This window comes from Antechinus flavipes, chromosome 5 (genome assembly GCF_016432865.1).
Source record: "Antechinus flavipes isolate AdamAnt ecotype Samford, QLD, Australia chromosome 5, AdamAnt_v2, whole genome shotgun sequence".
NCBI lineage: Eukaryota > Metazoa > Chordata > Mammalia > Dasyuromorphia > Dasyuridae > Antechinus > Antechinus flavipes.
Window position 1 is genome coordinate 159952857 of NC_067402.1, and position 13948 is coordinate 159966804.

The window sequence follows — 13948 nt, forward strand, 5'->3', positions numbered from 1 at the left end:
TTCTAAAGACATGATTAAAAAAATTTTTCTAATGACAAGGGAAAGAGTAAATGGACTCAAGGGACCAGCTAATACTGGTCCTTGTCTGCCAATATAGGGAATTTTTTGGTTTAGGTTTTTTTGTTTTGTTTTTGTTTTTTTAAGAGCCCGGTTAGATATGAATGTGAAAGACAATTAAATGGGAAGTTTGGTTGGCTATGTTGGGGAAAAGAAGAGTATCAGAGAAGAAACAGGTCTGTTTTTTTGCTTAGGTGGGAAGATGATAATCAGTGATGGAGAAAAGACTGAGCTATTAAATCCTTACTTTGCTTCTGTTTCCTCTGCCAAAAATGATCTTTGTACAGTAAAGGATAGAACAAAAATGACTAATATACATTTGAAACTCAAGATAAATCAGAGACAGTGGATTGTTGATGAGTTAAAATTACTAGGCCTTAGATGAACTACCTCCCAGAATATTCAAAAAAGGAGCACATCTTTGAAAGAAAACGAAGAATGTCTGGGCTATATAAGGACTGGAAAAAGGCAAAAGTCCCACTTTAGTTTAAAAAAAGAAAGAAAGAAAGCTAATTGAGTCTAAAAAAGTGAAAACCAAGGACCTTAAGGTTGATTCCTGACAAAATTTTAGAGCATATTATTTAAAATGAAGTCTGCCGGATATCTAAAAATGAAAGCTATGATCCCAAAGACCAAATTTCATCAAGAAGGATTTTTGTCAAACTAACCTCATTTCCTTTTTCATCCAAGTTATTAGAGTGGTAGATTTGGAAATATAAATAATGCTTAGCTAGATTTTAATGAAATATTGGTGGGATTTTTGTATTATTCTCATGGACAAGATAGAGAGATGTGTCGGACAATAGTACAGTTGGGTAGATAGGAAATAAACTGAATAATTGGATCTAAAAAGTTATAATTCCATGATTAATGTCAACTTAGAAAGATTAATAGTACAATGCCCTAAGGATATGTACTCTGTCTGGTGATATTTAACATTTTTATCTATGATTGTATAAAGTCACAGATGTCATTCTTGTCAAATTTGAAGATCACACAAAGCTAAGAGAGACAGCTAGCATGCTGGTTAAAAGTGTCAAGATACAAAATTGTCTTGATAAAATAGAACATCCTGAAACTGCAGAGAAATGAGGATAATATCTTACACTTGAATTGAAAAAAGTCATCTTCTCCACAAAGACAGTTGATACATGATTTAATAGTAGTTCTGCTAGCAAGTAGAAATTATTTCACTTCTCTGTACCTGGATCCCCAGCATCTAACATTAAATGAAATACAGTAATTTCTTAACAAATATTTGTTGATTTACTAATTGAAAAAGATTTAGTTTTAGTAGATCACAATCTCAACGTGAATTAATAGAACAACATGGCAGTCAAAAAGAGTTAATGGCATTCATGGTCAGAAAGAGGAGGTTAATAATAGTTTCCTATCTTGTCAGATCATTTCCATAACAGATATAGCTTGACACTGATTAGTGCAAACCCTTGGTCAAATATATTTAAATATATATGTAACATATTATATATATTAAATATAAATATATTTGAAATTATAATTATGTAAAATATGATTACTGCTTCCAGCCCAATGGAAATATGTAGTGTGAATTCAAATAATGTGACTACATTAAGAGATTAATTATTTGCACTAATTGGGACTTACCATTATATCATGACATGGAGAGCATCTTAAAGATGGTGAATAGACTGGTGAATGTTTTCATCATGCTAGATAAATTAAAGGTGGGGCAACTAAGTGGCACAGTGAGTAGAGTGCCAGTCTTAGAATCAGGAAAACTCCTCTTCATGAGTCATCTCATACACTTACTAGCTATGTGACTCTGGACAACTCCTTTACCCCTAAGTTTCCTCAGTTTCTTCATCTGAAAAATGAGCTGGAGAAACAAATGTCAAATCACTCTGGTTTCTTTGCCAAGAAAATCCAAATGGAGTCATGAAGAGTCAGATACAACTGAAAAACAATTAAATATCAACAACAATCCAAAAAAAAAAAATGAAGGGACTGGATATAGTCAACTTAAAGAAAAGATTTAGGGCTGGATAGTATTGGTCTTCAACTATTTTAGGGTTATCTTGTGGATAACAAATTTAATTTTGGAGAAAGGCTAATTTTTACCTAGTCTAAGGAAAAAAAAATTCTAAAAACTAAACCTAGCCAAATAGTGGAATGAGTACCTTAGGAAGTAGTGGGTTTCCCCTCATTAGAAATCTTCCAGCAAATACTATGTATTGACTTCATTTTAAAATATTATTATATTTTTATTTAATTTTTTAAATATGTTTTTATATGTGTTTATTTATTTTCATTTGGTTAAACATTTCTCAAATGTATTTTTGACCATAATAAGAAATATTGGGTACCACATGCAGGCTGCATATTTAATGCTTCTGTTATAGAAAGAATAGCTTAATTGAAGTGTGCTTTAGATAATATATGGCTGAGGTGCTTTCAAAGTCTGCTAGCAGCTAACAGTAGGAATCTTATCTAAAACCTTAATCTTCTGGAGCATTAATAGCTAGTTCAAGACTGCCCTGGATTACAACTGTAGTCATCTACTCTTCATGCATTATGGTGGGCACCTTTTATTCAATAAGCCTTTATCAATGAACAGATTAATGCCTCAGTCCCTAAAATTCCACCATTAATCATTCTTTTGGATAAAATGAGGGTCTCTTTAATATGTAAATATATTACCTTGATCACTTTATACATTAAATCACTAACAATTGGATAGTTAAGGTTAATTTGTTGAACTCAGAAAGATGTCTTCCTAACTTCTACACAGTAAAGTGGAGTACAAGAAAGGAAAATACACTGGATTTAATATCAATAAGCCTGGATTCAAGTTTCAAGTTTTCCACTTGCTAACTACATAACTTTTAGCAAATGATAACAGCTTTGAGCCATTTGTAAAAGAAGCACATTTGCCTCCCTCCCAGGGTTGTTCCAGAGATCAATTAATGTATAAATTTGTTTCATAAAGCAGAAAATACTATGCAAAATTAAGATGCACTTATTATTAATAAAATTAATGACTGTGTCATGGTGAATAGAAAGCTGGCTTCTGAGTCAGGAAGTTCTGAGTTCAAGACTCATCCCTCCCACATCTTGGTTATGCGACCCTCTGACTGGTCCCTCTAACTATTGGTGCTCCAAACCACTGTCCAGGCCCAGAAGTTATAGAACAGGAGCCAAGTTGCATTAAAAGGGAATTTCTCTCCTAGGAGTTTTGCTATGCTAGTGAAATCACAAGTCCACTCCCCTTTCTTTAATATGATAATTTGACCTTTGTCAAAGGCACATTCTGACACAGGTCACAGGGACTTTTGAAGACTCCACATTTTGGCTGCATCATGAAATCATTCCAGAGGCAGAAGAAATGGGGACTTCATTGACATAGGGAATTTCTACAGGAGGAAGCTACCTCTGCCAATAAAGATTTGCTCTGCTTTGTATCTTACAATCCTGCATAGTTGTCCAGACCACTGAGGGGTTAAGTGACCTGCTCAGAGTCACAAAGCCAGCACACTCTGGAGGCAGAACTTGAATCCTGGGCCTACAGTCATGAATGTTAAATCTGGCTCCAGATACTTACCTACTGTGTGACCTGAGGAGAATCACTTAAACCATGTTGGCCCCAGTTTCCTCATGTGCAAAATGGAAATATTAATAGCACCTATTAAATGGAAATATTAATAGCACATTTGTGAAAATCAAGTGATGTAACAATTGCAAATTTTTGGGCATAATGCCTGGCCCAGATATAAATGTTATAAATGTTAATCACCATGATTATTATTATTCCTTACAAGAAGGCTGGCACTATGCATTCACTATACATGTTGCCTCTCAATTTTTTTCCTCCTCTGATTTTGAATTCTCCACATCCCTACTCTTTCTCAGCCAAGAGAAGGTAAAATCACAGTCCTGGAATGACAGAATTCAAAAGGGACCTTTAAGATGGTTTGGACTAGTCCTGTTTTACATATGGGAAAAATGAGCTTTGGAAAAATTAAATGACTCACCCAATGCAACATGGGTAATGAGTGCCAAAGCCAGGGCAAGAAGCAGGTTTTCAGAGTCTAAATCTGTCTACAGTACCTCCAACCTAACTGTTCAGTTCATCTTGTAGTCCTGACTTTTCCTTCCTGTTTCTATCTTCCAGCATCAGCCAGCACTTATGTCCCCACGGTGTGCAACGGGAGGGAAGTCCTGGACTCTACCACCTCATCTCTGTGATCATCGTGACTCTGCAGTTCAGTTCTCGTGTGTTTAGACTGTTAGACAAACATGCACATGCTGTGCAATTCTGGCTCAAACAAAACAAAGCAAAATGAAAAAAAAAAAAAAAAACCAACCCTAGTACCTTTTTTTAGAAACAGTACAATAAATTATTTTTGAGGACTGTACAGTACCTAGTGATGTGTTAGGACTTTTTAGGCCAGTTTTAGTACCCTTATAATTAACTCTTCCATAGGATATGGAAATAACTATTGTTTACACAAGCAAGTTGTAGTGACTAGGCCAAGACTGAAAGGGTCTACAGCAAATATGGTGGCAATATTAGGTAACCTTTTTTCCTATGAAGTTTTTTGTAGGTCCTTGTTGTAACTAATTTAGAATGCGTTTCTATGTTGTATATTAAAGTTACATTATGTGTAACAGATTGTTTTTCTCAGCACAAAAAAGAAGACATCAGTATTAATGTAAAGATATTGACAATAAAACCTTCAAGGTTTTCCAGCATGGTGGATGTTTGTATGTTTGTTTATTTTCTTCTTGGAGCTTGGACCTAGAGTTCAAATCATTTTCTTCCTAAAGTGAAAGCAGGATGATGAATATCTTCTTTCTATTATATACTAATTCAGAGGTTCTTAAATAAAAGAAAGCAATTATATTGAAACAAAGATGATTTTTTTTTTTACCATTCAACTTCACAGCTCCCTTGAAACCTATAGCCTCTTTTTTAAGAATCTCAGTTTTAAAGGTCACCAAGCTAGGGTTTGATAAGAAGAACCTCTGATATGTGGGATAGCAATGTTTAAGTCCCTTATGGTGAATACTAACAAGTAACAAGGTTAAAAGATAACTACAGTTACCTGGTCTTTACAAACTCTTCTCTCTTGAAAAGCCCATGCATTGCTCTGACTTACCCAGGGAAGAAGAAGTCAGTCCTCCTATACACTTGAATATCAATTCGGTACATCTTGACAAAATGCACAGACCAAAGCCCTTGTTTCCTCTCAAAATCCCAGTTAAAGTAAGGCATATTAGGAATGGCAACAAGTTCTCCTATGGAAAATTCTCCTGTTTCCACAATTTAGCTGAAAAGGTATGGTCAAAGCAAGATTCTTTATTTCCCAATACCATGCAGAACTCTTTGCACAGAGAATGTATCTTTAGTCAAGTTTTTTTTTTTGTTTGTTTGTTTAGAGTTTGTTATTTCCTACATATTCTTCATTTATGGTTACTAAACATTTTTTTAACATTGGCTCACTGTGTTTTAAAAATCAATCTGGTTATTTGGTTTAAAAATGTATTTTATATATTTAAAAATAATATTATGAGAGGAGATCCATAGGTTTCACTAGGTGCCAAACAAAATGTAGGACAAAGAAAAAAAATTAAGACCTCTTCTCCTTCAATCTAAGGACCACAAGAGACAGGGAGAACATTAATTTAAAAAAAAACCTAAAGAAGAAAAATACTTCATTTTATCTCATAGTTTCTTATTTTATCTCTTTATCCCAAAATTATGGATTGATTTTTAGTTCTACCTTCTTTTTTCATCAATGAGATGCTGATGGCAATCCAACAATAGTCAGCCAGATAGTGGAACAAAAATTAATAAGAGAATTAAATGTTATTATATAACTAATACAGTCCTTGAATAACTATGTCTGTGCTAGATCTGAAACACAGAGAAAGAACATGTGTATATGAAATTCAAGTGGGATAAATTTAAAAGAGTATAAAACAGGTGAAGATGTATGAACCCTTTCATCTCTGTTATCTTGATTGTGTCTTTTTCAAGCACTAGAAGCTTGCTAAGCCATGAATTCTCATACTCACATGAGAAACAGGTCACTAGGGGTAGGGAGTGGGATGGGGGAGAGGAGTGAGAATGACTTGAGTAATGGAATCAATAGCACTTGCTGACCTAGAGAAAAATATTTCTCTTGTAACTGAAAACTGGCAGTAATGCTAGCTAAGCATGTGTGTTCTGAAGCAGCATCAGCTCAGGAGAAAGGCAAAGACAAAACCGATGGAAGAGAAAATAAACTCAGCCCACTTAGGAGATGTGACACTCTAAGGAAGGCAATAAGATGGGTGATTCAGTGCCACAGCTGATGCCTCAAACAATAAAATGGATCATGGATCTTTCTAAATGAGACAATTAGGGACTGTGGGTGGCTCTTGGAGAAGCAGCGATTTTGAGATATGTGGTTTGATCTATGACCCATGTGTTTCAGAGCTAGAACCGCCAATACAATGAAAACATCCCAGCCCCTCCTCCAATTCTCTCCCTCCTTTGCCATGAGTTTATTGTGCACTCAAATGGCATCCTATAATGTATAATCATCAGATTTTTTTTAAAGCAGTCAGAGGAAGGCACAAAAAGATATCTTCAGAGGGATAATCACACAAGTCATTTCACATAGCTGAATTTGATGATGTGCATGTATCATTATTATAGTTATTCATTTTCTTTATGGTTTGAACATCTTTCTGAAGGCTAGCACTTTGTAAACATACCTATCTATCTTTACAAAACTACCTCAATCTATAAAGTTCAAGAGGGAAAATCAGCATAATTAATAGAGTGCATATAAAAAACCTAATAATATAGTTGCAATTCATTAAATATTTGGGAAAGGGCAAAGCAATTGGGGTTAAGTGATTTGCAAGGGTCATACAACTAATAAGTGTCTAGTATCTGAGGCCAGATTTGAATTCAGGTCCTCCTGACTCCAAGACCAGTACTCTATCCACTGTGCCACCTAGCTGCCCCACAATTCATTAAATATTAGAAACCGCTTTCAATTGGTTGATAAAAACAACAGTTTTGGTGTGGTTGAAAATCATTTTATACACACAAATGTACGTAAATATATAGATAGTTCATCCATAAGATGTGACTATATATGTAATCAAATCTTATTAAAAATTAGAAAATATATATATGACTTAAAATCTTAGTGAGCTGCCTGAGGAACTGAGAACTTAAGTGACTTACCCACAGCCACACTGCTAACAAGTATGGGCAAACAGATATTACATATATGTTATATATGTATGTATATGTGTGTGCTCACTCACATGTGTGTGTATTTCTCTGAATATTTATGCATTTTATCAAGGAGATATTAAACTAACTGGAAGTGGAAGGTGAGGAAGCAATGTACTAAGATGAATCTGTCAAGCCAGATACCACATAGAAATAAGGAGATTAGTAGAAGAAATCTGTCATTCACATTACAAAAAGCTTCAAAATTCAAAGCTCAGATTCTTGAGCTCAAATTCTAAATATTAAGAGAAGAATATGAGTGATTGATTAGTGGAACTAGGTATCTTAATAAAAGAATAGACATTTTGATTCCAAAAAACATTATTAATTTTGGTAGAATGCAACTAATAAATGGAATGTAGCTATAGAAGAGTACCTTATTCAAAATAAGTAATGAAAATTCATTAAGTTCGATTGAAGAAACAATGGAGAAAGGAAAATGGAGTAGAGGAGGCTCAAATTATAGACTTCAAGTATCTGCTGGGTTATGGAAGAGGGATTAGTATATTGTTTATACACAAACTCCAAGTTGTAATAATCACTACCCTGGCCCCTCACTGCCTGAAAATCTCCAATACTCTCTTAAGGAGTTTGGAGGAAATGGAGAATCTAGCCTTTGCAAAAGACTCTCAGCAACAACAACAGCATTCTCCCAATTGTAAAGGGAAACCTTTCATACCTGTTCCATTTAGCCACTAAAGAGTTGGATTAGCTTTTACAAGGAAATATTTAATTCAAAAGTACAAATTTACTCCTCTGAACCAAGGAGATTTAATCCTTCCCAATATACCACTTCAGTCTCATGAGAAGAGAAAGGGATTAGGTTCTTAATTTAGCTCAGTTTCTATAAGAGTACCGTACCAGCTCCAAGTTTGAAATTTCCCTTGGGCTTGAGAACTGGGCACTATGGTTTCTCATGGCTTTCCTGCTTGAGGTTGGCTGGCTGTAACATCCTATCTGGAATCCTGGATTCAAAGTCACCATGGTTTGAACTCGTGGTCCTGTGGGAGTCTCTACCAGCACCTGACATTGAAAATAAATGACACAGAATAGAAACAGACCCATCTAGTTCCATTTTGCAGAGCGGGATAGTTCAAGAGAGGGGAAGAAGGTACCCCACATACACACTGGTTCCATTCATGGTAACCACACTGTGAGTGAACTGTGAGATCTTCTCCCTCTAGATGCAATAGCAAAAAACACACAGAAAAGAATGAAACTGTTACAGTTTTACTGTACTGTAACTGTAAATTCTAAAGAATTTGTTTTGACTATGCAACCAGTCAACAGAGGATATTCCCATCCATATGATGGGGATCTCAGGAAGGCAAGATGCCTCCATGCTAGGCAGCTCCAGGGAGGGAAAGTGGGAGTGGAATGAGAAAAGGATGGAAAATTCTCTTTAGAGTTAGGGAAACCTAGGTTGAAACCACTTCTCACATACACATAGGCTGTGATCTTGGGAAACCACTTAGCTTCACAGTTCCCTAGGTAACCCTCTCAAACTACAGAATACAGAAAAGATATTGACCTACATTGAAAGAAGTTCCTCTCTATTCCTATGTACATGTGTGTATGCGTGTAAACCCAGTGCATTACAATACGCACAAACCCTTTCATTAATTATCTTGAGAAAGACTAAGTCAAGAACTTCAGAAGAACTAGATCATTTGTCCATGAAAGTCAAGAAGCAGAATATAAAGTGGCCAAATTCCAAGCAAATCAAACTCACCTTTTCCATTTTGAGGTCCTTTTTAAAGGAATAGATTCTTTGATATTGGGGATCTGCACAGAAATCTGTTAAAAATGCTTGTATGCAATCAATTCTTCCAGTGGTATTATAAGGATAGATGCATAATTCATTCAGAAACAACTATTTTTCTTTGAGGTGAAAAACATTACTAAGCTGCATAAAGATATCATTAAATTTATTTAATTGCACAGGGAATGTGATTACTCATAACCCAATACAAAAAAAAAGGCAACACAGTGATAAAATGTAGTCTATTTAATCAAGTGAACACATAAACTGCTCCATATTATTAGGTGGCATAAAAGAATTTATCCGTAGAAGACATTCTCTCATCTAGTGGAAGATTGCTTTAAATACATTTTGGCAGAGTGCTAGAAGACATTATAGGCGACAGTTGGCTTTGTGAAGTATTTAAGGCTTCAGAACCACGCCTTTTATAAATTCTCTCTCTCTACCATTTCAGGGAAAAAATAGTAAGTAATAACAATGTCCCTTAAAAGTCACTGTGGCACAATTAATTCCTTTATGCCTTTCAGTATTCCATTAAACTTTGCAAATCCCAGACATAAAACTTTAGTGAACTTGACAGTCAGAATTGGTCTTCATATTTTCTTTATATTTCTTCAGGTATGTTTCTTTAGGGCTCAAAACAATATGGTATAAAATAACAGATTGTTGGGAATCATAGGTAAAAGACAGCTCCTCTACCAAAGATGGCACTGAGCTGACAAAATGCTACTTTATATCTAAAATTAGAAGCAAAATAAATAAAAGCTCCTCCACATTAACTACATTGTGAGATAGTTCATTAAAATTTAAGGCATTTTTGACATGTCAGAGATTCGAGTCCAGTGACAAGAAAAGAAAGGAGATACCTGGGAGCAAATCCCAATTATTTCTATGGCTTGGAACATACATGTAGAGCATAGCCAAGGATGGAGAGAAAGGTGACAGGTGATTTTGTGGAAGCTTCTTGTCTCTGTCTGTTCTTGCAGAACACTGCTGCATTCACAATTGTGTGTTAAAGTTCTGCTAGTAATCAGAAAGGGCAGACATTGAATACATTTTCTTTCTGTTGTCTGAATTTTGATCAGAGAAGGGGGAAATGATCTTCAATGCTCCCTAATTAGTTGGGTAAGAATCAGGCTTAAAAAAAAAAAAAAAACTTCTTTATAAAAGATCCAAGCATTAAAATCGTAAGTATATTACACTCAATGAATGACTCCATCCCTGAATACCACACATGAAAGATGGGACAATAACAAATTCAATAAACAGAAGTGTGAGAAACAATGCAGAAGTACACCAAAAAGACATATGAATGAACAATCAACAATATCATGGTGCAAAATCCCATATATTATCCAGACACAATCAAGCATGTATTTTGCTCCTTATCCCCCTCACCCACTGAATCCAAAATTATATAAGAATGTGAAATATGAGGGGCAAGAAAATCATATCTTCTTCCCCCTATCCTTACCTACCTTCATCTTTCAGCCAATAAATAATTCCCCACCTCAGTTGAGTTAAATCTCTACTAATGTACTACTTTTGATTGCAATCATGCTGGGCACTCCAAGGTGCTCAGTGTCCCAGACCTTGTTTCAGTGCCCAATGATTCTAAAAAAATTTACTTTGTGGTAAATTAGCCAATTCCATCATCATCCAAACTTCTGTTCTGAATAAACACATGCCTGAATCTTGTTAACAATAAGAGTCACCAAATTTTAAAACAATATTAAGATTCCCTTTCCTGCCCAAAAAACAACAACTTCCTAGCCATACAGACAGTCATAAGCTTTATTTTTTCCAAAGCTAGATGTTGGTTTATTGATTGAAGAAAATTCTCCAAACAAAAATCACAAATCGCAACATCCCACAAGAGCCAACAAGAGGTCTTATCCCCACATGCCTTGAGAATTGGACTTTACATGAAACAAGAGGATGAGTAGCCTATCTCACTTTTCCAAAGAGCCCAAAGCAATGCTAATAACTGTGGAATAAGTTGTCTAAGTTAAACTTGCATCAATTGATAAGCTATCTTTTTTTATTTCTCCACTTGACATGATAATCCATCTCACTTCATTTTTTCCTCACTTTAACGTCTTTCTATTTAAGAAGTTTTCTATAGTGTGGCTTTCATATTAATAAAAGGATTGATTGACTTCCTAAGAAGTTAGTATCCTGGTTGTTTCTCATTTTCTTCCGAGGTGCATCCTCTATGTTTTCCAGGAATTTCTTCCTTAAAGGTTACTACACCATCTAAGCTCCACCTAACATGGAATTTCTGGAAAGAACACACATTCAGATGTCCCAGAAACCTGGAGAACCTAATTTTTCCAAAAGGGTGATAACTTGAGCTTCTGAAATCAAAGGGGAAAGCTCTCTGTGAGAATGAAAATTCAAGTTCTTAAGTCTCAAGCACTGCTTAACATTTTGAAGGGAAATTTCATGTTCAAATGGTGGGAGGGGAGAAAACAGGGATTAGGGGTCAAAGGGATTGTATGTCATGAAAAGTTTGAAGTCTTCCAAAAGAATAAGGGAAAATATTCATATGATTGCACATGCATGCACACATGCGTACACGCACGCACACACACATGATAATTCTCATACGAGTTAAAAGAAATGAAAGTTACCAATTAATTAAATGGCATGCATCAGCAGTGCACTGTTGGGCTTTAAACTTGGTTTTCAATTACATATATACACATATATCTCTTTCCTGAGTTGAACTTCACCATCATCTTGGCCACCAAACTGTTTGCTTTCCTTTTTGGCAAGGTACTTGACCACATCATAAGGCAACCAGACAACCAGAAGGCTCCAACCTTCTTTTTTCAACAGTCCAGTATTTCTCACAGGTATCACCAACAATCCTGGACACCAAGATGGACTCTAAAATGTGGTCCTGTAAAATTAGAAAGCAGGTTTCTTTGTTCCTTTATCCAAAGGCAGCACTGTCTCTTCATATATTGGGGGATCTTGAGGATTTCAGCTGAACAGATTCAAAATGATCTTCCTTCTCCTTCCAAAAAAAAAATCCATAGAAAAAAATTAATTAACAAAATCCTATTATGATTTAAGAATCCTCAGTGCAAAGGGTCAGGAGGTCTATTGGAGATAATTATTCAGTAACAACAGAAATGAAAACTCACTCAATTAAGATGGAAAACAAAATCTTTTTGGAATAGAGAAACAACCAAACTGAGAACTGAAACAGGTCACTTTTAATACCTCTGTACTGATGTGACAGGGACAAGTACTAGATCTGTGATCCAGCATAGCAAATTCTCTCTAATAATGCTGGTCCACATCTTTTTTGGAATTTAGGTATTTAGAATATGACCTAAAATGCTGAATGGTTAATTGTCCAAAGTCAAAGTCAATGTCAAATCATTTAACCTCTCTAGGTCCAATAATGGGTAAAAAGCAATTGAATGCAATCAAATATTTCCTGGATAACATGATCTCAATTAAGGCTAAGAATTACCTTCAGCTAAGGAGATTGCTAATAAATATTTTTTAAATCACTTAGGATCCCTGATTTATAAATAATAATAATATTTTGGGTTTCAGGACATTTTTACTAACCATATACTTTAGTCTTTAGGTGAAATAAATCAGAATTAATTAACTATTGAACCTTAGAAATATTTTAGAAAATAAATTCAAAACAAATTCTAGGCTTCCCTCCCCATTAACCAAGAAGATGATAAATAAAGAGAGATCATCCATGATAAAGGGGATCAGGATAGTCTTTATTCCCTTCTAGACTTGCTTCTGAACTTCTAAACCATGCAATATTATAATGGAACTTCCCTTAGCTACTGTTATCTGATCACCTTGGAAGATCTAATTAGCCTTCTCAATATGGACTTTTTCTCTGAAAGGCCTGCTCCCTTCACTCATTGGTGAGTTTGTCGTGGAACTTTTATTTTTTTTTTTTTTGAGAGAGCTAAATTGATTTTCATTCCCCTCCTGGCCCAGTGTCTGATTTTTGAACTTCAAAACCTTGTTATGTTCTCCTGAAACTTCTTTCGGCCTTAAGGTCTCATTACTCTGGCACATCTAAATCATCCCTAAAGCCTTGACAACATGTAATTTTTCCATGTAACATCTGTCACTTTATCCCATTGGCAAATACCTCCCGGGGTTTCCATTTTGTGCAAGGACTAAGACTGGCACGCCCATTCATACACACACACACACTCACACACACACACACACACTCTCACACTCACTCTCTCTTTCTCTTTCTCTCTCTCTCTCTTCCCTTCCTCCCCACCCCCCATTTATTTTTACTGGACTTTGAATGGCAAGAGAAGCTGGTTGGATTGATGACTGGGATTGGGAAGGAAGTACATGGCCACGAAAGGAAAAGACTTGGCTATATGTCCAGGAAAGGGATGTGTATTCTCAATTGTCTCTCAGACAAGTTATCTTCCTATAAATAGTGTAAATTATGAGAATTAAAGAAACAATGGTTACTAAAACATTAAATAATATTATAATATTTTCCATATTATCCTTACTCTTATCAATTTTAAATATATTTTATTGACCAACCAACACATGTATAATGATGTCGCAAAATAAATAGTAGACTACAAAGATGAAGGTTTCAGTCCTAGTGTCATTTTGGATTCAATACAATTGTTTTAACCTTTTTGAGTCCTAATTTCTTCATCCATTAAATAGAAATAATAATACTTAATAATACTCATTTCAAGGGTTGATCCGAATGAAATTTTTGCTAACTGCTAGTCAAATATAAACTATTCTATTATGATTGATTAATTTTTAAGTTGTGTCCAATTCTTCATGACCCCATTTGGTGTTTTCTTGGCAAAGATGCTGGA

General features: G+C 35.1%; 2 protein-coding genes across 2 annotated transcripts in view; one reads left to right on the top strand and one right to left on the bottom strand.

Moving 5' to 3' along the window:
• The window catches only part of GRM3 (glutamate metabotropic receptor 3), a 262140-nt gene extending 257352 nt beyond the window's left edge, over positions 1 to 4788 (top strand). Inside the window, exon 6 of the mRNA XM_052000358.1 lies at positions 4208 to 4788. Coding sequence (XP_051856318.1) covers positions 4208 to 4281 — 74 coding nt within the window. The 3' untranslated portion in view covers positions 4282 to 4788. The remainder of the gene's footprint in view (positions 1 to 4207) is intronic.
• Positions 4789 to 9241: 4453 nt separating this feature from the next.
• The window catches only part of ELAPOR2 (endosome-lysosome associated apoptosis and autophagy regulator family member 2), a 90270-nt gene continuing 85563 nt past the window's right edge, over positions 9242 to 13948 (bottom strand). The window contains exon 20 of the mRNA XM_052000654.1: positions 9242 to 12114. Coding sequence (XP_051856614.1) covers positions 12055 to 12114 — 60 coding nt within the window. The 3' untranslated portion in view covers positions 9242 to 12054. The remainder of the gene's footprint in view (positions 12115 to 13948) is intronic.